Here is a 24,615-nt window from a genome sequence, read left to right as displayed (position 1 = left end):
TATACAGATTTATACAATGTTATTTTAAAGATGTTAATACTCATTATTTTGTTCACTTTTATGTTATATTAATATTCCAGACATAGGAATATTCATTTTTTAAATTTTATATTACAGAGTTTTAAGTAGCAAGCATTTTGCAGCAAATTGCGTGTATACATATGAGTGTATGAGATACATATATATACGGACACATATATATACACTAAGGTTCTCAAATGTTATGTGCTTTAAAATGCAAAAGGAAAAATGAAAGAAAAAAAGCCAAAAGTATAAGTTAAATCAAATGTATTACTTATACTGGGGACAGGGGAAATGAGTTTTAAATATGACATCAATTGGAAAATCACATTGAAAGGAAAATATGTTTTATTTTTAAGAGACAGTAAACAAAATTATTATAGAAACAGGCTGGGCATGGTTAGTCATACCTGTAATCCCAGCACTTTTGAAGGCCCAGGCAGGCAAATCATTTGGGGTCATGAGTTTGAGACCAGCCTGGCAAACATAGTGAAATGCTGTCTCTACCAAAAAATACAAAAATTAGCCGGGTGTGGTGGCTAGTACCTGTAATCCCAGCTACTCGGGAGGCTGCAGTAGGAGAATCACTTGAACCTGGGAGACGGAGGTTGCAGTGAGCCAAGATTACCCTACTGCACTCAAGCCTGCATGACAGAGTGAGACTCCATCTCAAAAACAAACAAACAAACAAACAAACAAAACTGTGAAAACATAAGTATGACCTACACTTGGGAAGACCAGGGAAAAAACCTACTACCATTCTTAGAAAATTTCAGAACATTACTGGGAAAAGGAAAAATAGTGCCTAAAATGCTAATACTTATTTTTTAGGGAAAAAAGGAAATTAAACTTCATAAAGTATGCTACCCCAAAACAATAAAAGCCTCAGACATTTAGGAATAGTTATTGTGAGTTTTTAGTTAACTTATTCCTAATCTCAGTGAGTTAGAAATAAAATTATTTAAAGCTAATGGTAACTCTTGAGCATCTCCCTTTCTTTGAGATATATATATATATATTTATATATATATAATATATATTTATATAATATATATTTATATTTATATATTTATTTAAATATATATATATTTAAAGTCTTATGGGTGGTTTTTATTTTAGAAACCATAAATGTAGTTTCATATTTTGATGATAAAACAAAAACCATTGGTAGTTCCTATGCATTAGCTATTTTTTTACCTTCTTATGATTATAATTGAAACATTACAATATAGATCTCAGTAATGAAATAACTGATAAATATGGTCTTTTCATTTTAGCCACGTCCTAAATGAACTAATACAGACTGAGAGAGTTTACGTTCGAGAACTGTTTACTGTTTTGTTGGTAAGTGACTCAAATTGTATTTGCCCTATCTTTTCCTGAATGATCGCTGGCTACATTCATTAGAAAGTGTTTAGGTACAATCTTCTACTTCAGTCTCCTTCCTTGCTTCTCATATGGCAGCAATGGGCATTTCTTTTATTGTCTGACACAGTGTGTTGGTTAAATGTGCACATTCAGGTTTTCCCTCAGTACTGGGAATGATTGATTCAGAATTTGTTACAGAAGAGAAAATGTTCTCTTCAGGATACAGCAGATTGTTACAATTATTTACAGGGTGCTATTTAGAGATTATGATGTAAAAACCTGAGAATAGATAAAATATTAATTTGACAAGAATGTTATGAAGTTAATTTGGTCTGAAAAAACCTAAACACATCTTGCCAATTTAAGGAGAAGCTGATGACCTGTAATTTATGTTTTCGTCTTGGTTTCTATCTTGTTTCCTACACTACAAGCTACTCTGAAGGGCAAAGAGCTATTACTTTATTCTGCCTATTGATTGGAAGACCTTGACTTCCTTGTCCTGCCTTCTGAAAAAAAAGTCATGGGTAATTTTGGGAAGTAGGATATTTGAACTGAATTAAAATTGAATTAAAATTCAAGCAACTTCACCCTCAAATACCCTAACACTCTACTGTACTTACACCATTAGTATCCCAATTAAATGTGCATGTAAATATTTCAAACACATGAATGTATTTATTTTGGGTAGGGTTATAGAGCGGAGATGGATAATCCAGAGATGTTTGATCTTATGCCACCTCTCCTGAGAAATAAAAAGGACATTCTCTTTGGAAACATGGCAGAAATATATGAATTCCATAACGAGTATGTAATTGCTGAATTGAATATTTATTTTCCATTAAACTATTTAAAGTGCTCTCTTGACCACTTTATTATATTTCACATAAAATCATGTAATTTTTTTTCTCTGAAATTTTCATAGCATTTTCTTGAGCAGCCTGGAAAATTGTGCTCATGCTCCAGAAAGAGTGGGACTTTGTTTCCTAGAAAGGGTAAGTTATTTTTAAAAATATATAAATATGGGCCACCAAAATAGAAACTTACTTATAAGAACAGATTTGGAGACAAGATAGGTACTTTATGTCTTTATATTTTTGGAGAAGATACATTACTCCAGCAAATATTTAATACCGAACCAAATTTTGCTGCAGAAACGAATGCACTGGGATATCCAGAGCATGAAAATACCCATTGCATTCTGTGGTATCAAATGCTTCAATGGCTCAGCTCATGAACACTGACTCCAGGGACCACCCTGGCTATGAAGATGTAAGAGTTGGGATCATCACAGCAAAGCCACCTGGGGCTTTGTCAATTTTTGGCCTAAAAAACCACCTTATTATTTATATTATTAAAATATATGTAAAGTTTTCGAATTAATTCTAGTCTGAGTTACAGCCACCAAGGCATAGATCAAAGGAACTTCACAGAAACAGAGAGCTGTCAGTTCTTTTCATTCAACAAAAGTGTTCAGGGAGGCCCATTCCTCTACGTCCCGAGTATGGTTAATACAATTGACTTCCCAGGTTAGTGATCATACTCTCCTCTATTAGAGTTTTCTGTTAGAATATTTTTTGTGCATGCTTCTCTGCTTATGTACTTTCTTATCTGAAAGATCAGTTTTGTCTTAACAGTTAATCCAATAGAGGTGATTGTTGAATGCTTCAAAATAGATATCTTATCCCAGAAAGAGTTCATGAAACGAGAAGAGAATAAGGATAAGAAAGTACTGTGTTTCAACCTTGCTCAACATGTTCTAACTTTAAACACATTTAAACTATGGCCACATTCTTTTCCAACCTTCTCAAGCAATAGCAGTTTATCCTTCCTTTAGACTCTATAGTATGTAATGTCTATGCTACTCATTTTATATTTACTGTGCTTGTATACCTTGACATGTATATATGAATTTTCTCCCAAACTTGGGAAAGCTCTTAGATTCAGGATTTATATCCTATATATTGTATCTTCATTAGGTTAGCAGAGTTCTTAGCAACCAGTTGTGGTTTAATAAAGGTTTATTGATGAATTGTTCATTTATTCAACAACCATCTACTGGTCACCTACTGCGTACCAAGAATTGTGCCAGATAATGTGGATACCAAGCCCAAATCTATTTAGGTATAAAAACAAGGAAATTATTAATTGTGTAGAAGATGAGTTGCACTAGATCAGAAATACACAAATGGTCCTAGGAAAATCCAGAAAAAGGGCATCTTACATGGAATGGGGTTATAAACAATGGTTTTATGTAAGAGATAACTCATGAGAAAAGTGTTAAATAATGAGTAGGGGATAGCTCATTCATGAGGGTCAGAGAAAGAAGATTCCAGGGAGAGAGAATTGCATGAGTACCTAGATAGATTATGCTACAATGATAGTGTCCCAGTGATGAACCTAGAGCTGTAGGCTCTAACTTGGAAGTCAGCTGCAAGTTCGTTCACTAGAAAATCAAGAGACTAATAACAGAACATATTTCTTGGCACCTTATTAGCTCGTCATTATGCAAAAAAGTAGGTTTTTATAGTTCAGACAGAGAAGGCTCCATCTACGCCTCAAGCTTGGTAAGTGGAAGTTCTGATATTACTTAGATAATTATGTGTCCTCCTACCAGATGCAATGGGCATGCTGTTCTTGGAATATAAAGAAGGCTTTTGACCAGCTGCCAGTACAGTAGGCCCTTTAGGCTTACTATCCCTAGGATGCTTGGACACACTCTTGTTTAGCCTTTCTTGATGGCAAATGTCATATTTACAAATTAGTAATTTATTTGAATTTGGTTCTTATCACAGAAGGATGATTTTCAGATGTATGCAAAATATTGTCAGAATAAGCCCAGATCAGAAACAATATGGAGGAAGTATTCAGAATGTGCATTTTTCCAGGTATGGTAATTATTCCAATATTGGATATACTCTTTCTGGAAGATACTGGGATATTTCTTAATTATAAATTCATTTTCTACTTTGGTATGCTACATATGCATATACATACATAGGTTAAAGAGCAAGTCCACCCCCCCACCACAACACACACAAACACATTTGTAAATTCCCAGAGGCAAACACTTTCAGCACTTCTAGCTACATCCTTTGGTATTTACCTCCATAGCTTCAAATGATGTGCTTATCTTTTTCCTTTATACTATGAAAGATAAGGGTTTAGCTTTCATTCACTGTCCCCCACCCAACTACCACATATATAAATATACTTCTTTTCTTACAAAACCTCCACTATAGTTATATTGTAATTTTGATTAGATTGATATACAGTGTTAAATGAAGACTATGTAATTTCTTTGCTCCATGAATCATGTGGTCTAATAGGGTTGCTTTTCCTTCTCTTCTATTTCTCTTGCAATGGTGTTTTTACTCAGTTTTCTAGATACTTATCATTATTCTACCCCAACCTCTCTGAGATGTAGGAGTTCCAAAAATCTCTTCTTATTACATTTAAACACATTATTTTTTCTCTGAATTTCATAGTCTTCAAGAAATATCTCCTGGAGGTATCTGTCTTGCTTATCTAGACTCAGTAGGCCTGTTGCACAGCTGTCACCTGGGGATCTTGGTGAACATAAGTTTTGGATTCTCCTCACCTGTCTGCTGCATAGGCTCTCCTTCCTAGCTGCCATGTCTTTATCTTTCTTGTTTACCTGCCTTGTTTGGTAGAACACATCCTCCAGTAGTTTTCCTGAAAAAGTGTACACAGTACGTAAAAGTTTTTGAGAGTATATGTGCCTGCAAATATTTTTATTCTACCTTAAGAATTAATTGCTAGTTTGGCTGGGTATATAAGGCTAGGTAAGAAATAATTATACTCAGAATTGTGAAGGTTTTGCTCAATTGTCTTATAGCTTCTAGTATTACTATTCAGAAATCTGATGCCATTTTAATTTTTGTTCCTTTGCAGGTGACTTTTTTTCTGTCATCTGAAAGCTTATGAAAACTTCTTTTATTTTCAGTGTTCAAATGTTGGCACTATTTTTATCCATTATGCTAGTCTTGGGGTGATAACTTTGAATTTGGAACCTCCTGCCCAAATTTACTTGGAGTTTTTCTTTGATTACCTCCACCTAATTTTCTCCATTTTCACTTTTTGGAATTTCTATTGTACAAGTTTGAACATCCTGGACTGGTCCTCTAATTATCTTATCTTTCCTATTTTCCATTCTTTGTCTTCCTCTTCTACTTTCTAGTCCTTCTATTGAAGTTTCCATTTCTGCCATTGTGTTTTTAGTTTTGAAGAGCCCTCACCCTTTTTCTGTTTTTTTTTTTTTACAATGTTTCTTTTAATAGAATCCTGTTTTCATTTTGTGAATTCAGTATCTTCATTCATCTATACAAAGATGAGAGTAGATTTTCCTTTTAAAAATAGTTTTCTTCTCCCTGCACAGTTTTTGTTGTCTTCACATTGCATTTTTTCTTTCTATTTCTCTTTGTTTGGTTCCTATTACCCATCTTTGTTGCTCTCCTCAAATGTCTGGTGATACCTGTCTGTCCACTTACATTAGGAGTAAACACCAAAAAACTCGTTGGAAGTTTCCTGGGCATATGTGGGTTTATTAACCATGATCCTCATTGTTGAGTTATTTGTCTCAGCTATTTGCTTAAAGGGATTCCCCAATACCTGTATTTTTAGAGCATTTCTATTAGGCTGGTCAGATTTCTTGAACTGATACCTTATGTATAATGATCTGGCTGCCAGTGTTGTGGCAGCCAACTTGGGAGAAAAGTGGGTGAGAAGGCACCCAGCTGTGCAGAGTGGTATGGTTATCTGAGAGCCTTATTGATTTTTTTTAGATTTTCATGCCATTTATTGTTTTTTGGTAACAACTTTATTGAGATAAAATGTCACCAGTTCACCCTTTTCAAGTATAGAATTCAGTGGTTTTACTGTATTCACAAGGTTGTGCAACCATCACCACAATCAATGTAATATTTTTATCACTAAAAGGAAACCAGAACCTTTTAGCAGTTACCCTTCTATTTTTCCCGAATCCCAGCAACCCTAGGCAAACACTAATCTACTTGCTGTCTTCAATAGATTTGCCTCTTCTGGACAATTTATATAAATTGAATCATATAATATGTGGTCTTTTGTGTTTGACTTCTTTCTTTCACTTAGGATAATATTTTAGTGGTTCATCCATGTTGTAGCAAGATTTAGTTTTTTGTTCCTATTTATGGTTGAATAATATTCCATTATATGGATATATTGCATTTATTTATCAATTCATTGGTTGATGCACATTTGGCTTGTTTCCACCTTTTGGTTATTATGAACAATGCTGCTAAGAATGCTTTTATACAAGTTTTCGTGTAGATGTGTTTTTATTCTTCTTGGCTGTATACCTGAGAGTGAAATTGTTGGGTCATATGGTAACTCTACATTTAACTTTTTGAGAAACTGCTGGAGTCTTTTCCAAAGTTGCTGTACCATTTTACATTTCTGACAGCAGTGTATGAGGGTGCTAATTGCTCCATATCCTCACCAACACTTGTTATTAGGTAATTACTTCTTAAAAAGGCTTTCAACAAGCATCCTTTCTTGAGCCTCACCTTTACCTCCCACTTTCAGAGGTACTTGGTATCTCAGGTAATCCTGAGACATTGTGGAGGGCATGGAGGAGATGTATATAACATAAATTGAGTTGTTCCTTGGCTTTTTCCTCTGCCAGCTCGAAGTCCACTTTTCTCCAGTGTGCTTAGTTGTTTACCACTTCTAGGGTTCATTTCCAGTTTCCAAATTTTACTGAAGTTTTCCCCTTTCTCACCTTCTTCAAAACATTGTGATTTTGCCTTGTAAAGTAACTTGTTCATCATTTTAGTTGGGTATCATGAGTGAGGAGATCTAAATGCATGTATCAGGTTGGTGCAAAAGTTATTGTAGTTTTTGCCTCTGAAAGTCATGGCAGGAACCACAATTACTTTTGCACCAACCTAATAGCAGTACTCCTCCTTTAACTATAAATTGTTAATTCTTGTTTGAATTAGATTGTACGTTGGATTTTATCCATATTCAAAGGAGAGCCATGGTTCTTATTCAGGTATACTTTTCCTCAATCCCTTTTTGTTCTGTACTTTATGCACATTTTATCCTAAGTAACCACATCTTGCCCTAACTATGGGCCCCTACAATGTTCCTAGACTCAACATTATGACCCTTATATTTACAGTGGCAATGGGTCAATTACTGGATGAAACATAGCACCAGTTGATGAGGGCTTTATTTTTTTGTGATATTAAAAATTTTGTTCGCATGTCCAGTCTGCTTTATATTCAGCACAACCAATTTCTTTTCTGACCCTTGACTAGTAGAGCTTGGTCTTTTGTGAATTTTCTTTAATATATTAAAGAATATTTTAATCCTGCAAATCTATAGCTATTCCCTGCTTTCACACTTTTTAAGAAATCCACATCAATATGAATTTATATGTGAAAACTTTTAAATCTTTGAAATGTTGGAATGGTTTACTTCTCCAATCCTTGAAATAGTGTTTATGGTAGTTTTTCAGAAATACTGTGTCTTATAATTTCTGTATTACACATAACAGTGATTTTTCCAATAAATTTTCTTTGAGATATAAGAAACATTGGGGCATTAGGTTTAATCAGTGAACACTTGGCATTTTCATAGGTACATGTTTTTATTTATTTTTATTGAAATTTATCTTTTAATGACAGGAATGTCAAAGGAAGTTAAAACACAGACTTGGATTAGATTCCTACTTACTCAAACCAGTGCAACGAATCACTAAATATCAGTTATTGTTGAAGGTAATTATATGAAGCATTTGTCTCTTTCTTTACTTTTTGAGTCAGATATGTCAGAGCCATTAAAAAGAAAATAGTGTACTAGGAAGCACTAGAAATAGGTAGGCTCAATGACTGAAAAGACTGGATTTAGCAGTAGAATTTTGTGTGCTCCTTCAGTTCCCTGTGGCTACAAATGCCATAGGCAAAGATATCAGGCAGAGAATATCTGGAGTCTTAGCTATTTAATTTTTCATACAAGTTGTGTTAATTTCTGCATAATGTTTTACTGAAGAACTTTAAATATTTATAAGAACTACAAAAGAAAGCAAATATTTCTTAGAGTTTTGGGGCTGTATTTCATAGGGGTCTTCTCAATGAGAAATGCAAATGGCACTCACTCCCCTAGTATAATGTGAAAGGATTACTAGAATCTTCTGTTAAGTATAAATACAACATGGCTTGTTTTAAAATGAATTTTCATAATGTTCTATACTATATGCATCATGAGTGCATCATAGCTAAAACAAATTATTGTATGTAGAGGACAAAAGAACCCTACGTGTAATGGCTTTAAAAATTGATCTCTGATGTGTCTTAATAGCTATTATACTTCAGCTCCAGAAACATTAAATGTCCTTTGTTTTATACTATTTAGTCACTATTCTACTTCCTCTATTTTGACATTGTTATTAAAAATAATATTATTGCAACAAAGAGCATGAAAAAGGAATTACTCCAAAATGTGACATTATATTTGGATTCCTGCTGGAAAGCATGTTAGCCAAAAATTTATTCATTTTGACCAGATATTAATATCTGTCTAGTATTAATTCCTGATTTCTAATTACAGGAGCTATTAAAATATAGCAAAGACTGTGAAGGATCTGCTCAATTAAAGGAGGCACTTGATGCAATGCTGGACTTACTGAAGTCAGTTAATGATTCTATGCATCAGATTGCAATAAATGGCTATATTGTAAGCATATTTTAATAATTGTTGGAATTTTAGGGGGTCAGCATCTCGACATCCCTTTTCCCCTCCTAGGACCAATTGAGAAATAACATATAAGAAGCAGATAAATGGAGATCAAAGTGTTCATTACTACTGATAACACTAAGTAGAGAATTAGCTTCAGATCAGCAGCCAAATGGATTTATGAGATTCCCCTTGTCCCCAACTGCCTTCCCCCAGTCCCAGACCTGAGAGATCCTGCTTAAGGAATGTTTGAGTCAGCTAAGAAAATGTATTGTTCCATAATTGCTGCTTGCCCCTGTAGATAGCAATAGATAGATAGAAAAGAAAAGAATCAAATTTTTAGCACTTGTGTAGCCTTTTAACAGGTTAACTCCACCCAGTAGAAAAACTTGAACTGGTATATGTCATGCACCAAACAGGATTGAGGAAGACATACCGTAGCTGAAATACCTCCAGATGATATGAAGCCAGAGAAAAGGAAGTTTATTTTATCTTCCACTCCCACAGTAATTTTGTACTTATGTGGTGCATGCCATGTTTAAACATACAAAGTTAAGTTTGTAAAAAACATAAATTATGCTTCAGGATTTTAGTAGCTCAAGCTAAACACTAAAATGTTGATGTCAGAGAGCTGAATGTAGTTTTGCTTTCTACTGATGGTTTTTGATTTTCCATTCTAGGGAAACTTAAATGAACTCGGCAAGATGATAATGCAAGGTGGATTTAGTGTTTGGATAGGACACAAGAAAGGTGCTACGAAAATGAAGGATTTGGCTAGATTCAAACCAATGCAGCGACACCTTTTCTTGTATGAAAAAGCCATTGTGTTTTGTAAAAGGCGTGTTGAAAGTGGAGAAGGCTCTGATAGATACCCATCATACAGTTTTAAACACTGTTGGAAAGTAAGACGATTTGTATTGGGTAATGTAGTATTGTTTCCTCTCTCTCTCTGTGTGTGTGTGTGTGTGTGTATGTGTACCCCAGTTTGAATACTTTTCTATTTCAAATGAGTGGGTTTTATACTTTAGCTGCACATTTCTTTGTATTTTAAAAATTCTTAAGTCTTATGTAGAAGGCAGGTGAATCGTAACTTCTCTGCTTGAAGCGAAGGTGAAGGAATGCAGAGGTTTAATTCCTTTCTTCTCACTACAATCCTAGATACTCCTCAAGGGGGCTCCCTAGCATCCTGAATAGCACAGTTTGAAATTATAAGGAGCGTCCTAGCCTCCCCATCAGCACTCTCTTTCCGGTGACACTGGGCAGAATACTTGGTCGTCTTATAAAGGAGCCTTCTGCTACAGAAGAGATAGGGAAGAAAGTTTCCTCCTTTTCCTCAATGCAATTTAAAAATGGATAACATTTGTGCTTAGCATGTCCCCACCTTTCTTTCTTTGTTCCTCCTCCATTTCCTAGCTTCACCCTTCCTGGATGTTCAAAGCCACCTATAGCTGAATCCTTTCCAAATCTGTCCTGTTCAATCTTTCAAAATTACTTTATTCTCTCCTATAAACAAAACTGCCATTTTTTCCCTAATATTAGTTTATTAGTTTGTTATTAAAATGAGAACAATATTGTTTGGGCAAGTTATTAACAACCCAATGATACTTCCAGCTGGTTTCTCCATTAGAGAAGAGGAACTTCCAATTTACATGAGACCCATAATTGACAAATTTGATTATTTTTTACATTTAATGAATTTCATCTTTTGAATTTTAAATTCTAAAACCAATATAACATTTCTCATAGAAAATGTCAAAAATAGAGTTTTCTCTATTATTGTCCTTAAATCCCCAACCACTATCATGTTAGTCACTTTTCATGAGTGTGTTCTTTCATAGTTGTCATCACCAGTATATTTGATAACTGAAATTTTCAGCAGCAGTTATAAAGAAGACAGGCAATATGTTTTGAGACCCAAGTGAGGTGTTTGTATTAGGAGACTACCTATAAGTAGGCCCTGCTTTTGATTCTTCCCATAGGATCAGCAGCCCCTACCTGTTCCTAACAAGGTTCCTGCCCAGGGTCAGGTCAAAAATAAGTAGTTTTTCCTATAGTCTATTTTCCCTGCTTCACACTGAACACACCGCAGCTTCTTTAAAGCTCTGTTATTTTCATCAGAAAAGGCCAGTTGATCCTTTGATTTTAGCAGTCCACTTCTAAGCCCTCAAATCTCAAAGGGCCTTCTGAGTCATTAATAAACATTGACTGAGAACCATAAACTTGTAATCTATGACAGAGAGGGTTCAAATCTCTTGCTGTCTATATACTTATTCTTTTGGAAGGTACTTTACCTTCATAGGCATATTAGACCCAAATCCATTTTACTGTGAGGTGATCTAATTTCTACCTACTATAGTATTTCTAGTTCATATTAATTTTCTATTTACCCTTAATTTGTCACTATGATGGACATGCCAACAACATGTTTCTTGAATATATTAAAGTAAAGAAGGGATTAGGTGATTAAGTCATGAAAACTGAAACTACACCAAGTACCATGGAAACAGAGAAGGTGGGATAGATGCTAGAAACATTTCAATAGAAGGTAGACAGATGGGCTTGCTAACTTACTAGCTACAGAAAATAAATAATACCTGACATTGAAGGAAGAAAATCTTTCTGATTCTTCTTTGGTTCCCCAGCAATGCAGAGTATCCTTAATAAAAAAATTAGCCAGTGATGCCTGCAAGGCTTTAGACCAGGATTCCTGGGAAGATGGTGATACCACTGAAAATTAGGATGTTTCTTAGGGTTCACTATGCTCACTTCTGCTTGTCTGCTTATCATGAGATTCCAGCATTTAGCAATTGCTAGCATTATCAGTCAATGTGTTACTTAACTATTTATGCTATTGGTTTCAAAGTCTTATGCTTCGTAGAGAGAATCATTGCAGATACTCTATTGCTGAACCTTCTCTCTTACATTTTTTAACTTTTATTTTATATTCAAGGGGTACAGTACATGTGCAGGTTTGTTACCTGAGTGTATTGAATGATCTTGAGATTTGGGGTACAAATATCCCATCACCCAGGTACTGAGCATTGTACCCAAGAGTTAGTTTTCCAACACTTATCCCTCTCCCTCCACTCCTCCTCTAGTAGTCCCAAGTGTCTTTGTTGCCATCTTTATGTCTATGTCAATCTCACTTTAAATGAACTCTTGTTTTGACTGTACCATACAAAATTGGAATCCTATGGGCTGACCATGTAGTTTCTAATGATTTATATGTTATATTTTAAGTTGGCCACTTATATGCAAGGAAAGGCCCTATCTAAAATCACAAGTGACCAGATGAGGAGATTTGAGTCCTTCAGATTCCTTAGTTCATGTATTTATTATTATCAATTTTTAAAAATTTAACAGACATGCACATAGTCCTTACTATGTGCCACACATAATGGTTACATTTCCAGGGCAGCTCAGAAAAGTTCACTTAGTCAATAATGATGTACTATATGTTTACAATAAAAAATAACAAAATGATTACAATTTAAATAGGGGAAGATTAGAAAGCAAACTCATACTTTAAAAAGCTCATTATAGGATCTAAGCATTTACTCCAGGCTATTTAGTCCTTACATCAACCCTATGAAATAGGTGTTCTTTCCATTTTATAGTTGAGGAAACTGAAGTTTAGAAAAGTTAAGCAACTTGCACTAAGACACATAGCTAGTGAGTGGTAGAGATGTAGTCCAGCCCAGACCTCTCTGATGCCAAAGCCTGTGTGCCTTCCAGCTTATGTTAAGACAAAAGCATGTAATGAAACAGTTAATTTTAAAAAATATTGAATATGAGATTTCTATTAATCTTAAATTGTGATATTTGAGCAGAAGTAGGTTAGTTGGAATGGTGGAGTGAGAATATAAAGATAGTTTGCGACATTCTGAAAATATCTTCTGACTACATTCAGGGTGGATGTCAAAGGTTCTTTCATTAATATGTTACATTACATTTCTAAGCATAAGTGTTTTTCTTCCCCTTGTTATTGGTAATCTCACTAGCACTGCCTTATAATGCTTATCAGTTCTAATTAGGGCCATCTGGGGGGCTCATAACTGGAACAGAGAGTGAGATACCCCTTTAGATTATTAGGTAAGAATTGAAATAAAAGAGGAAAGGCAGAAGGGAACTAAAAGAATGTTTGTGCAAGGTACTGGGATTGCTCAAAGTGCAACTAGCCAACCTATTAGCAGAACACTATGAAAGAAAATGGAAGAGTTTATGATTTGCACAATCATGTTGAGAAGAAGAAAAAACTGTGGTAAGGAAGAGATATTGTGTACAAAAGTTTCACTGGGTACAAAAAAGACAACAATGTCCTGTGACATATTATTTGCTTTTTAGACAGGCCAAGGGATTGGTAGAAAATAGAGAGATCTTCGTGTACCTGACTGGTTCTCTCCCGTCCCATAAATTATATGATTATAACTTGTAGGGCTTCTATCAAAATAAATTTTAATTTGTAAGATTAAATGATTGTAAAATAATTAGTATAAATAACAATTTAAATTAATTTTCAGTGGCTTTTTTCTATTGATGTGTAATTACTTCTGTGTTTGACCAAATAATTTAATAGTGTACTATTAATTTATAACAGAATTAAATCTTAGATGGGCTACTTGGAATTTCAGATTTATAACATTTGTGTCAATCACTAACATGAAGCATGCAGTCTGAACTATAAAGTGCATAGTTCAATGAAAACATTGAAATACTCTTGTCTATGATTGTAATTATCATTTCATATTCATTTAATATAACATATATTTTTCTGCCCAAGACAAATTCTGTTTTATTTAGAACATGATAGGGTAATTTTAATGTAACTTCATATTTAAAATAAAATGCTCATGAAAATTTTGACTTATTTATTGTAGATGGATGAAGTTGGAATCACTGAATTTGTAAAAGGTGATAACCGCAAGTTTGAAATCTGGTATGGTGAAAAGGAAGAAGTTTATATTGTCCAGGTTGGTCACTTAAAAATTCTTCTAGAAGCCAAGACCTGCATTGAAATACAAAAGCCCAAATTTATAAACAAAAATAATTTTGGTCACATTTCAAAAGTTCCATTCCTTTCATGTAGGTCAGTTAAATATTATTTGAATATTCTTTGTGATGTATTTAACTTTTTTCTACTAGCTACATTGAGATATGCCTATGGTGTTCTCTAGGGCTTCAAGTTTTCACAATTACATAAGAGACTTATCAACTAGAACTGACAGCTTGGCAGGTACTTCTCTGTCCCCATCAAGTTTCCAAGTTACAGAATTATAATAGTTCTGAGTTCTTCTTGTGCTAAACATTCTAGAGGTACCTGATTAAAAGACACGAGGATGTGACAGTTCAGACTTGCTTTCTGCTTCTAAAGAGCATGGTTAAAGCCCTGGCCAGTTGTGCTATAGGGACCAAACTGTTTCAGGGAAGGGGAGATGAATCAGAACATTTCAAGAGGATGTTGTCATTTCAATAAATATTTGTTTCATGACTTGTCAATGTGCTGTTATCTGTTAATAATGCTCAGTGTTTTTTGTTTGTTGAAATTCTGTACTAGGTGACTACAATTTATAAAAATATGTTTTCTTGGTTTGCTTAAGATATAATATTTGGTATCATTTAACAAACATCTTATAAATAATGGGAGGATATTTAAGAAGGCTTTCATGTTACCATCAGTCACCAACGTTATTCTGCAATAGATGGCCTTTTCAGAAATAGTAGAGCTTGTTTTATTTTACTAAAATTAAACATCAAAATATTTATATTTTAAAATGAATTCTCCTGTAAAGACAAAAGAAGTGAAATTATATTTCACATTTGCATCCAAGCATTCTTATACCATTATTTAAGGACAATTTCAAAATAAATATATTTTTTGAGACAGGGTCTCGCTTTGTTGTGCAGGCTGGAGTGCAGTGGTGTGATCTTGGCTCACTTCAACCTCTGCCTCCCAGGCTCAAGAGATCCTCCCACCTCAGCCTCCCAAGTAGTTGGGACTATAGGCACATGCCACCACACCTGGATAATTTTGGTATATTTTTTTGTAGAAACGGGATTTCTCTATGTTGCCCAGGCTGGTCTCAAACTCCTGGGCTCAAGAGATCTGCCCATCTTGGCCTCCCAAAGTCCTGGGATTACAGCAAAAGTGGTTTTGACTGAATTATTTCATTTAATCTGATAGCAACTTATTTGCTTTATAAAAATTTTAAGAATCAAATTGTTAAGATTTGATTTTGGTGTTATAGGAAATAGTATTTTATATACATAATTACATTTGTTTTATTATAGAACATCCTTTGTAAAAGGAAACTTGTACCACCTCCTTTTTTTTTTTTTTTTGTAAATCTTTAGGCTCCTAATGTAGATGTGAAGATGACATGGTTAAAAGAAATAAGAAATATTTTGTTGAAGCAGCAGGAACTTTCGACAGGTAAATTCAAGCATGCATTCTTCAGAACAAAAAATATAGTAATAGCTTATTGACTCAGATTTTGTAATTATTTTTGCAGGGAATGGGGCTGATATTTACACTATTACAATGAAAAGATTTGTTAAATTAATTAGTAGGAGATCAAGATTCAGAGGGTTGTTTAAACTATTTCGAAGAATGAACTTTACACTAGATAATCAACCCTTTTGCTTAAAAAGTAGTTGAGAAGCAACACAGTGAACTGATTGTGGTAATTCCCAGTCCTTTCCATGAGGTGACTGCTTAGTATCTCGAGTAATCATTGCTCAATAATGTTGGAATGGGAGCCAGTTCTACTTCTAAAGTTGGGCTTCTTGAATAAAATATTACATGGTTCAGACCTTTACAAATTCAAACTTGAGAGTGTCTTCCCTCTGATTATTTCAAGTCTGAGAAGGTTAAGTCTGATGGCAAGGGTGTGTGTGTGTGTGTGTGTGTGTGTGAGAGAGAGAGAGAGAGTGAGAGAGAGAGAGAGAGAGAGAGACAGAAAGTCATTGGCCTTTAAGGAAGTAAGAAGTGTGACTTCTGAATGAGAATAATACACTTTGTTTTATTTCTCAGTTAAAAAAAGAAAGCAACAGGATCAATTAGCAGAACAGGATAAGATTCAGATTTCTCTTCAGCAGAATGATGAGTAAGTGATTATTCTTTAAGAAATATCACTCCCACAATCTTTTGTTTTCTGTATGTAACATGAAACAATGTAATTACAGTATCTCAGACAAAAGCCAACCACCAATTTAGCAGTAACTCATCAAATTCCATAAACACATTATTTTCTCAGGTCCAGCCTTATATTGGAGGCTGGTAGTTCTTAACAGTTATCCCTTGGATTGATTTTTAAATGTGATGACAAATGTTTTATTTTTAATATATCATTGGAAGAATTACACATAGGCTGACAGGAAAGAAGGCTGTGTTCGTAAGCTTTTTTTTTTCCAAAGTATTTTTGGTCACCTTTGATCTGATTGGAAATAGAGGGTTATAAGAATATGGGAACAGAGCAAATGAAGGACTGGCTCACAGTTTTATAGTCCCTTGATGGAGACTTCTTGCTGGTGATTTGGCCTCTGTCTACATAGAGAGAAGGTATGGATTCTGGGAGGGAACGGAGCCTGAACACAACCAGAGTCATTAAAGAAGCTGGCTGTCCTATATGCCCCCACATTGGTATGGGTTTAGAGATGTAGTCTTTGTGTTCTGCCTCCAGAAATTCCAGAAAGTGGAGTTTTCACTGAACATTTGAATATATGCTGAAATAATTCTCTTATTGATTCTGAAGGTCAGGTACAGAGATTCACCATGCATCATCTGCATGCTGTGGGAATCATTGAATGACTTATTAGAAATACTGTTTTCTCCTTTGCTGCATGTCATCTTTCTGAGGTAGCTAAAATCAGATGAAATGTGATGGTGGTTCACATAGATTTAGTAGAACCATTTAAAAGTCACAGAGAAAGTCTTTATTTTTCAGAGTTCAAAAAACTCAGTCTTTTTTTTTTTTTTTTTTTTGAGTTAGAGTCTTGCTCTGTCACCAGGCTGGAGTGCAGTGGCACGATCTCAGCTCACTGCAACCTCCGCCTCCCGGGTTCAAGCAATTCTCTGCCTCAGCCTCCCGAGAAGCTGGGATTACAGGCACCTGTCACTACACCTGGCTAATTTTTTGGGTGTTTTTAGTAGAGACAGGGTTTCACGATCTTGGCCAGGCTGGTCTTGAACTCCTGACCTCATGATCCACTCATCTCAGCCTCCCAAAGTGCTGGGATTACAGGTATCAGCCACCGCACCCAGCCAAAAAACTCAATCTTTTATTGTACATTATAAAAGTAAAATCTTTAGGTTTTATGTAGTAGTTAACTTAATAGTAGCTGGTACATAAGAATATGAATCAGTTGAAAGTTTCATCTTCATTTATATACAACTTACCTAATTCATTAATGTTACAAGTCCACAGAGCAACCATATTGTATACAATACACCTACCTTAGGTCTAGAAGGGAATAGTTTTTCTCCTTACATAATAGAGAACCTGCTGTCTTGGATCTGAGATTTAAGCATTTGTATATTATAACCTATTGTCACACAGATTTAAATAGGGAGTGTTGGCTGTTGGGATGGATTCTCAGCATGTTCTTAACACTGGAGGTCAATGGAAGAAGTACCACTTTAAATTTCTTTTTACTTTTAGACTGTACAAAAGCTCACTTAGTTTTATACATCACTATTTCAGAAAGCAACAGGGAGCTTTAATAAATATTGAGAAAACTGAATTGGAACACCCCAACACTGTGGTGGAGGTCTGTGAGGCAATTGTGTCAGTTCAGGCAGAAGCAAATACAGGTATGTGTCATGGTCATCGTAAGACAAGATTTGTGGCTATGTAAATTTTTACCTTCCACTGTTAATTTGGAAATCTATCCATCTGGTATTTTTGTATAAACAAAATACAGTTAACCAGATTTTATAAGGCTCTCATGTATTGCATATGCAAGACACTCCGATGGGCACTGGAGAGTATTGGTTGTCAAAGCGTGGTCCCTGGATCGGTAGCATCTGCATCACCTGGAAACTTTTACAGAAGATAAATACTCTTGCTCCACCCAGACCTTGTGGATCAGAAACTCTAGGAGCAAGGCCCAGCCACTTGAGTTTTAACAGGCACTCTCTGTGATTCTGATGCGTGTTCAAGTTTGGGAACCCCTGCTATAAAGGCTATAGTGATGAATAAAACATATATACTGGCTTCAAGGAATACGTATTTCACTTACCCTTGGTTTAATGAATAGAGAAGAGTCATTAACAGCTGGAATATTTATTCTTCCTCTGTGAATGGTTTTATTTGAAGTGATTTCAAATACTTTATTTAATTCAACAAATATTGACGTAGCATGATCTTCATTCCAGGAGTTTGAAAAGTGCTAGGCATGTAGTCTAATTAGGACACACTCAGCTGCCATCCTCATGAAGCTAGGAGAATAGAAAGGTAGTTAAACAGCAATTAAAAGTAAATTTGGTGAGTGTTACAGCAGGGAAGTACAAAGTGCTATAGAAGCACTCATGAGGATCACCTAAACAACTCTAGATTCAACAGCATAGACTTCCTTGGAGAAATGCCTAACAGAGTGCCTGATACTCAATACTTTACTATGATGATCCTTAATATGGAAGAGTTCTCTACTGGTTGAGGAGGAAAAGGTAATGATAGCCTTGCTGAGTTTCCAGTTATCCATTTAAATGTCACTACCTTCAGGCCATCTATGCTATGGCCCCCAAAGAAGTAAGGAGAGAGCTTAGTACTAATGCCTTCCTTTGACAGGTGAGGAAACCAAGTTAGAAAAAGTTGACAATAACTTTTCCAAGGTTGCACGAATGCTTTAATGTGGCCAGGATGAGATTCTGTTAATTTGCTGCTTCATTAGAGTGGTTAATCCAATTTTTAAAAAATTCAGCTTTTTAAAGCATTACAACTAGTTTTACTTCTCACCTTGTGGTTAATTAGCACCATCAAGTAACTGGCACATTCCACACTTTTCTTATAGTTTGGACTGAGGTGTCACAGTCTGCAGAAATCTCTGAAGAGCCTGAGGAATGGTCAAGCAACTATTTCCACTCTACTTATGGTGAAAATGAAGAAGAAGATAGGCCCCTCATGGTTAGTAATGATATATTAAATTAAAATTCTTGAGGCAGTTTTACTGACAAAATCTAGGTGAAGCACATAGGGACAACCTTTTGTCAGCATCCTTGAGGCCATTAGGAGTATGCCATGGCCAAAATAGTTGAAATAACTCTTATTATGAACACCAGGAAGCACTTTTCTCTTTAAGTAGAACCCATTTGACCTATACATAGAGCTTCTACTGAAGTTGCTGAAATAAATAGTCAATCTTTCAAAATCTCTATAAATTGACCTATTTTATCTTTAGTAGAGCTCCACCACTGTGTTTTCTATCCAGGCATGTAAAATAAAATCAGAGAACAAAAGGAGCTTAAAATATACTTAAAAACCAGTTTGGATTCCAGATTAAAAAATATAGGGTATAAGCATTACACATTAAAAACTATTTAACAACATCTGGGGGATATATTTTAGTGTATTCTCAAAAATGCATTACTGATAGAAAATCTCAGGGTATTAGAGCAAGGGAGCACCCTGTAAAATTAAAGGAGGTTGCTGTGGGGTCCAAGTGCTTATAGAAGACATAGTTTGCAAGTTGGCAGGATACTGCTGGGTTATTAAAGAGGAGGTGGGACTGTTTGGGGGTAAATCCTTACATTTCTAAAGTCACTAACTTGGAGGGTAGGAGTGATGCTTGGAGGTAGAGTGCTCCTTGGTGCCCTTCAGAGAAACCAATTCCATTTGGCAGTTCTGTTAGTATAAGAGGGTAACGGCATGGGTAATCACAAACCTGTACAGCATTGACTCTGAAATACAGTCTTTAAAAAGTAGATATTGTTTATATTAATAATATGATGACCATAATACATATTTGTATGATAGCTTACAGTTTCCCAAATGATTTCTCAATTGATATTCATGGTATTAGTATGAAAAAAGAGCAGGCTTTATTACCTTCAATTTAAAGAGGAGGAAACTGAGGCTTAAAGCTGGTAAGAGATTTGTCCAGAGTTAATTATCTATACCTGCAATTCTCTTTTTAATGAAGGAAGCCTTAAACATTGAGAAACCCAAAGAACTCGTGTTCATGTAGGTTATATCTTTTTTTTTAAAAATAATTTCAACTTTCATTTTAGATCCAGGAGGTACATGTCTAAGGTTTTGTTACATGGCAGTACTGCGTGATGCTGAGATTTGGAGTATGAATGGTCTTGTCACCCAGGTAGTGAGCATAGTAACCAACAGGCAGTTTTTCAGCCCTTATGCCAACCGTCTTTCCTCCTTCTAGTAGTCCCCAGTGTTCACTGTGCCCATCTTTGTGTTCACATGTACCCGATGCTTAGCTCCCACTTATAAGTGAAAACACGTGGTATTTGGTTTTCTATTCTTGTATTAACCTGCTTAGGATAATGGTTTCCAGCTGCATCTATGTTGCTGCAAAGGACATGATTTCATTTGTTTTTATGGCTGCAGAGCATTCCATGGTGTATAGGTTACATCTATAAATATTTATCATGTGATAAATTCAAACTAAGAAATTAAAAAATTTTAATTTAATCACTATTTTAAAATATTAATAAACCCATTGTAAGTTTATATAAATAACATTTTTATTAAAAAGTTACATTTTCCAAAATAAAACTTAGTGAGAAGACTGATTTAAATACTTAAATACTTACAAAATACTTTTGTAAATCACTTTAACTTCTGGCTCAGTAAAAGGTGAATTCTCATGTCCGCGTTTGCATTCAATTTGTTGTTTTACCACACAACTAGTGTCCTCTAGAAAACTCCACTGTGTACTTGTGAGAGAATGGGAGTGAAAAAGGCAAATAGTGTCTCAATGTAGGTTGACCTTGCAGACCCCTTGAAAGGGTCTCAGGAACCCACAACACTTTGTCTCCCACACTTTGGGAATCTCAGACTTAGACTAATAACAAAAATAAGTTCAATTTCTTTAATTAATGTTAGCTGAGGATGGAGTGGATAGGAATAGTTGTTAAATGTGAGCAAAAAGTCAGAGGAAGCCAGTTTGTGTTTAACCATTTGCTGTAGATGATCTGTGGAGGTATTGTCAAGAACTCTGTTTTAAGTAAGCATTTTTTTTCTAGCTATGGTATCAGAAGATTAAATATGCAAAATTGAAGAATGCTTTAGTCACAGAGGATGGGAATATAGAAAAACCTGTTAGTTTTTCTCTCTTTGTCCAATAATTCTCTAAGTTGTGCTACTAAAGAAAACATACAAAAGAGCAATACAATGTATTCCATAAACCTTTCTTCCCTGCCAAAAAAAGAAGTTGAAATGAGCTGCTCTTTTGGCCTCACTTTATCAAGTTGTAAACGGAGCAATAATGGGTGCTGCTTCCCTTGTAGAGACCCGTGTCGGAGATGGCGCTCCTATTTTGATGAAGCTACTATGTCAAATGGCAAATAGCTCTTTCCTGCTTGCTTCTCAGCTCATTTGGAAAAATACTGCTCAAAAGACATTCAACTCAAATGATGTAGATGTTGTTTTCAAGTTAATGGACACGCAAAGAATCCACAGCACATACTTCTTTTCTTTCATTTTATAAAGCTTTTAATTATGGTGCGCTCTCTTTTTAAAATCATGTATTTAATGTGTCAGATATTGTGCTGGAAAGATTCTCATCTGAGAATACTTTGGGACTTGAAAATTATTTCTTCTCTACTTTGTAACCAAATGCAATCAGTGTGCCTTGGATTATTTCATTTATTACTAAATTAAGTTAAAATTACTGCTGCAAAATGACTAAGGTCAAGTAAAGCACAACATTATGATTTAATAGGCTTTTGTTGGACCCACAGCTTTTGTGCCCATTAGTTTAATCTGTGTGGAAGAATACAAAGCCCAGAAATTATTTTTGGGGCATGAGTAAATTTTGTTCAGGGCTACTGTCTGTATGTGCCCAGATAAATTTTCATGGGAGTAGTTTACAAATAGCCGTATTTAAAAGTTAATATTTTCATGCTTGATTTTTTTCTGGATTTTTGCTTATAATTAATGTAACTTAAATTAGTTGTGCTCTGCTAATTTCTGTATATTTCATGTTGTAATTCTTTTTTTCAAATAAAAATTAATTCTTCAGGTTAAATAAACTTAAGTTCTGCCTTTTCTTTTCCCCATCACAAACTGCTCCATGTCTGTCTGTTCCTGCAAAGCTGCTGCAGCTACCACATTTACCAGAGAACTGAAGGGTAAATTCTTCATGTCACAGAGCAGGCAGTTATGCAAGTGGTTTTGCAATCAAGTTTGTAATGTAACTTTTTAAGACAACTTTACAGTCTCCAGGCAAATATAGAGCCCTGGCAGACTGCAGGAAGAGAGGCTCAGAAGACCTCCTGATTAGAAATGGAGATGTCATTCAGCTTCTCCATGGGGATGCTGAAGGTCAATGGTAGGTGTGTTTGCAAAGCCTGTGATGATCTCCAGCTGGGGCACATAGATAGCTAATCAAAAGTTCTGCTTTATCTGTATCTTTGTTATACAGTCTCCAAAAGCAGAAATATCACAGCCATGGCTTTCATTTTCATTGCTTCAGCAGTGCTTATAAAGCTCACTGAAAGGAACATTAACCTTTGGTGAGTGAAAGATGCTTTGAAAGAATGACATGCTATGAATTTGCATGTTCTTTTGTAGTTTACCTTTGGCTCAGGTGTTTTAGCCATTACCTCTGGGCTTTGTGATGGCTACAGATCACATTCTGTCTGATCATTTAAGTCTTTCACTAACCACATATTTAATGAATGCCTACTGTGTTCCAGGGACCACACTTTACTACTTTACAACACAGCCACACTTCTATTTATCAGTTCAAATACTGACTTTCTAGTCTTATCATTTTATCCTTATGCTTTTAACTTTGTATAGTACTGATTGTAATGATGGTTCTGCCAAAAATACTGTTTAGTTGGGAGAGAACCTAAAGCAGGAAGAAAATATTGTTTGGATTAAATGAAACTTCCGTAATCTTTTGGAAATTTTAAGTGTAATGGTTCTGTCTTCATTGCATCAATAACTTGAACTGAAATGCTACATTGTCTGTGTACTCTAACCCTAAAGGTGGAAGAGTGCACGCACAGAGTTAAAAGTTAATGATGGATCATTAAAGTAATAATTTTTTCTAATAAGGAAAGTTCTTTGTAGGTCACTTAAAGGACTCAAGCATAGTGTCATGAAGGTCTTCGAACACATGCAACAGCATGTGAAAGTTTGAGCTGCAACATAATGTATTTGTTTTGATTCACTTGGTATCATCATTGTTGGCTACTTATTCATTTATTATTTAGGTTGGTGAAAAATCTGAACAGAGGAAAAGAAGGCCTGATTCTAGGAAACAGTTTAGATATTTTAACTGGTGACAATAGGTTTCGGAATGTGAAAGTTACAGGTATAATATGAATAAACTGTACACAATTTGAAGACTAAGTGTTAAAGCTTCACCAAAGATGACATTGACATAGAGTAATGACCTCCCTGCAATTAGAAATAAAGCAGAAAACACATTATGTTAGCTAGGATTTATTATTTTCCTTCAATAGTTCTAAATTTATGAATGAAAAGTTTAAAGGCATATTAAATTTTTCCCAGTAAGGTTGATAGTCTTGAAAGAGATTTAAGATACTATGGTGTTTCGTAAGATACTCTTCAGAATTAAATACTGAGAATATGCTTTTAAGGTACCTTACTGTCCAAGAATGCTTTACTAGAGTGTGGTTCTACACTGTCCTAGGAGCATGTTATTTCTTTATGGTAGGTCTCTGCTACACACACACAGACACACATACACAAACACACCTGTGTCTATACCCAAGACTTATGTGTGAAGGTAGTATGAAGCATTAGGAGATATGTTCATTTCTATTAACTTAACCCTTGGTATGCAACATTTCTGTATATAAACCCGTTTACTTGTGGATTTTTCCTAAATGATACTTAGCTGTCTGTAAAAAGGTAGCACAGAAGAGGAAAATCAATTAATTGTTAAATAAGATAATTCTTGCATCCACATAATTCCTCTGAAATCGTAGTTTCGGTCTTTTGTTTGTTTGAATTCCAGGTAATGATACACTGTTTAAACACACTAGGTGTAGCTTATTTGGTTCCAAATTTTATTTATAACATACAATGGGCCGGGTGTGGTGGCTCATGCCTGTAATCCCAGCACTTTGGGAGGTTGAGATGGGTGGATCATGAGGTCAAGAGTTCAAAACCAGCCTGGCCATGATGGTGAAACTTCGTCTCTACTAAAAATACAAAAAACATTAGCAGAGTGTGGTGGCGGACGCCTGTAATCCCAGTTACTTGGGAGGCTGAGGCAGAGAATTGGTTGAACCTGGGAGGCGGAGATGGTAGTAAGCCAAGATTGTGCCACTGCACTCCA

General features: G+C 35.1%; 1 protein-coding gene across 15 annotated transcripts in view; it reads left to right on the top strand.

Moving 5' to 3' along the window:
• Positions 1 to 22,330, top strand: part of MCF2 (MCF.2 cell line derived transforming sequence) — a 132,128-nt gene extending 109,798 nt beyond the window's left edge. For 10 of the 15 annotated variants that reach the window (XM_054250817.2, XM_054250816.2, XM_078363247.1 and 7 more), the window contains 13 exons: positions 1,299 to 1,365; positions 2,078 to 2,193; positions 2,312 to 2,381; positions 4,182 to 4,274; positions 8,076 to 8,168; positions 8,998 to 9,123; positions 9,804 to 10,025; positions 14,001 to 14,093; positions 15,475 to 15,553; positions 16,154 to 16,226; positions 17,823 to 17,932; positions 19,132 to 19,244; positions 21,587 to 22,330. In XM_054250817.2, coding sequence (XP_054106792.2) covers positions 1,299 to 1,365; positions 2,078 to 2,193; positions 2,312 to 2,381; positions 4,182 to 4,274; positions 8,076 to 8,168; positions 8,998 to 9,123; positions 9,804 to 10,025; positions 14,001 to 14,093; positions 15,475 to 15,553; positions 16,154 to 16,226; positions 17,823 to 17,932; positions 19,132 to 19,244; positions 21,587 to 21,619 — 1,288 coding nt within the window. In that variant the 3' untranslated portion in view covers positions 21,620 to 22,330. The remainder of the gene's footprint in view (positions 1 to 1,298; positions 1,366 to 2,077; positions 2,194 to 2,311; positions 2,382 to 4,181; positions 4,275 to 8,075; positions 8,169 to 8,997; positions 9,124 to 9,803; positions 10,026 to 14,000; positions 14,094 to 15,474; positions 15,554 to 16,153; positions 16,227 to 17,822; positions 17,933 to 19,131; positions 19,245 to 21,586) is intronic. The other 5 variants (XM_078363248.1, XM_035288289.3, XM_078363246.1 and 2 more) reach the window with 1 other exon arrangement.
• The last annotated feature ends 2,285 nt before the right edge of the window (positions 22,331 to 24,615 follow it).

This window comes from Callithrix jacchus, chromosome X (assembly GCF_049354715.1).
Source record: "Callithrix jacchus isolate 240 chromosome X, calJac240_pri, whole genome shotgun sequence".
NCBI lineage: Eukaryota > Metazoa > Chordata > Mammalia > Primates > Cebidae > Callithrix > Callithrix jacchus.
This window is presented reverse-complemented; position numbering and strand designations above follow the sequence as displayed.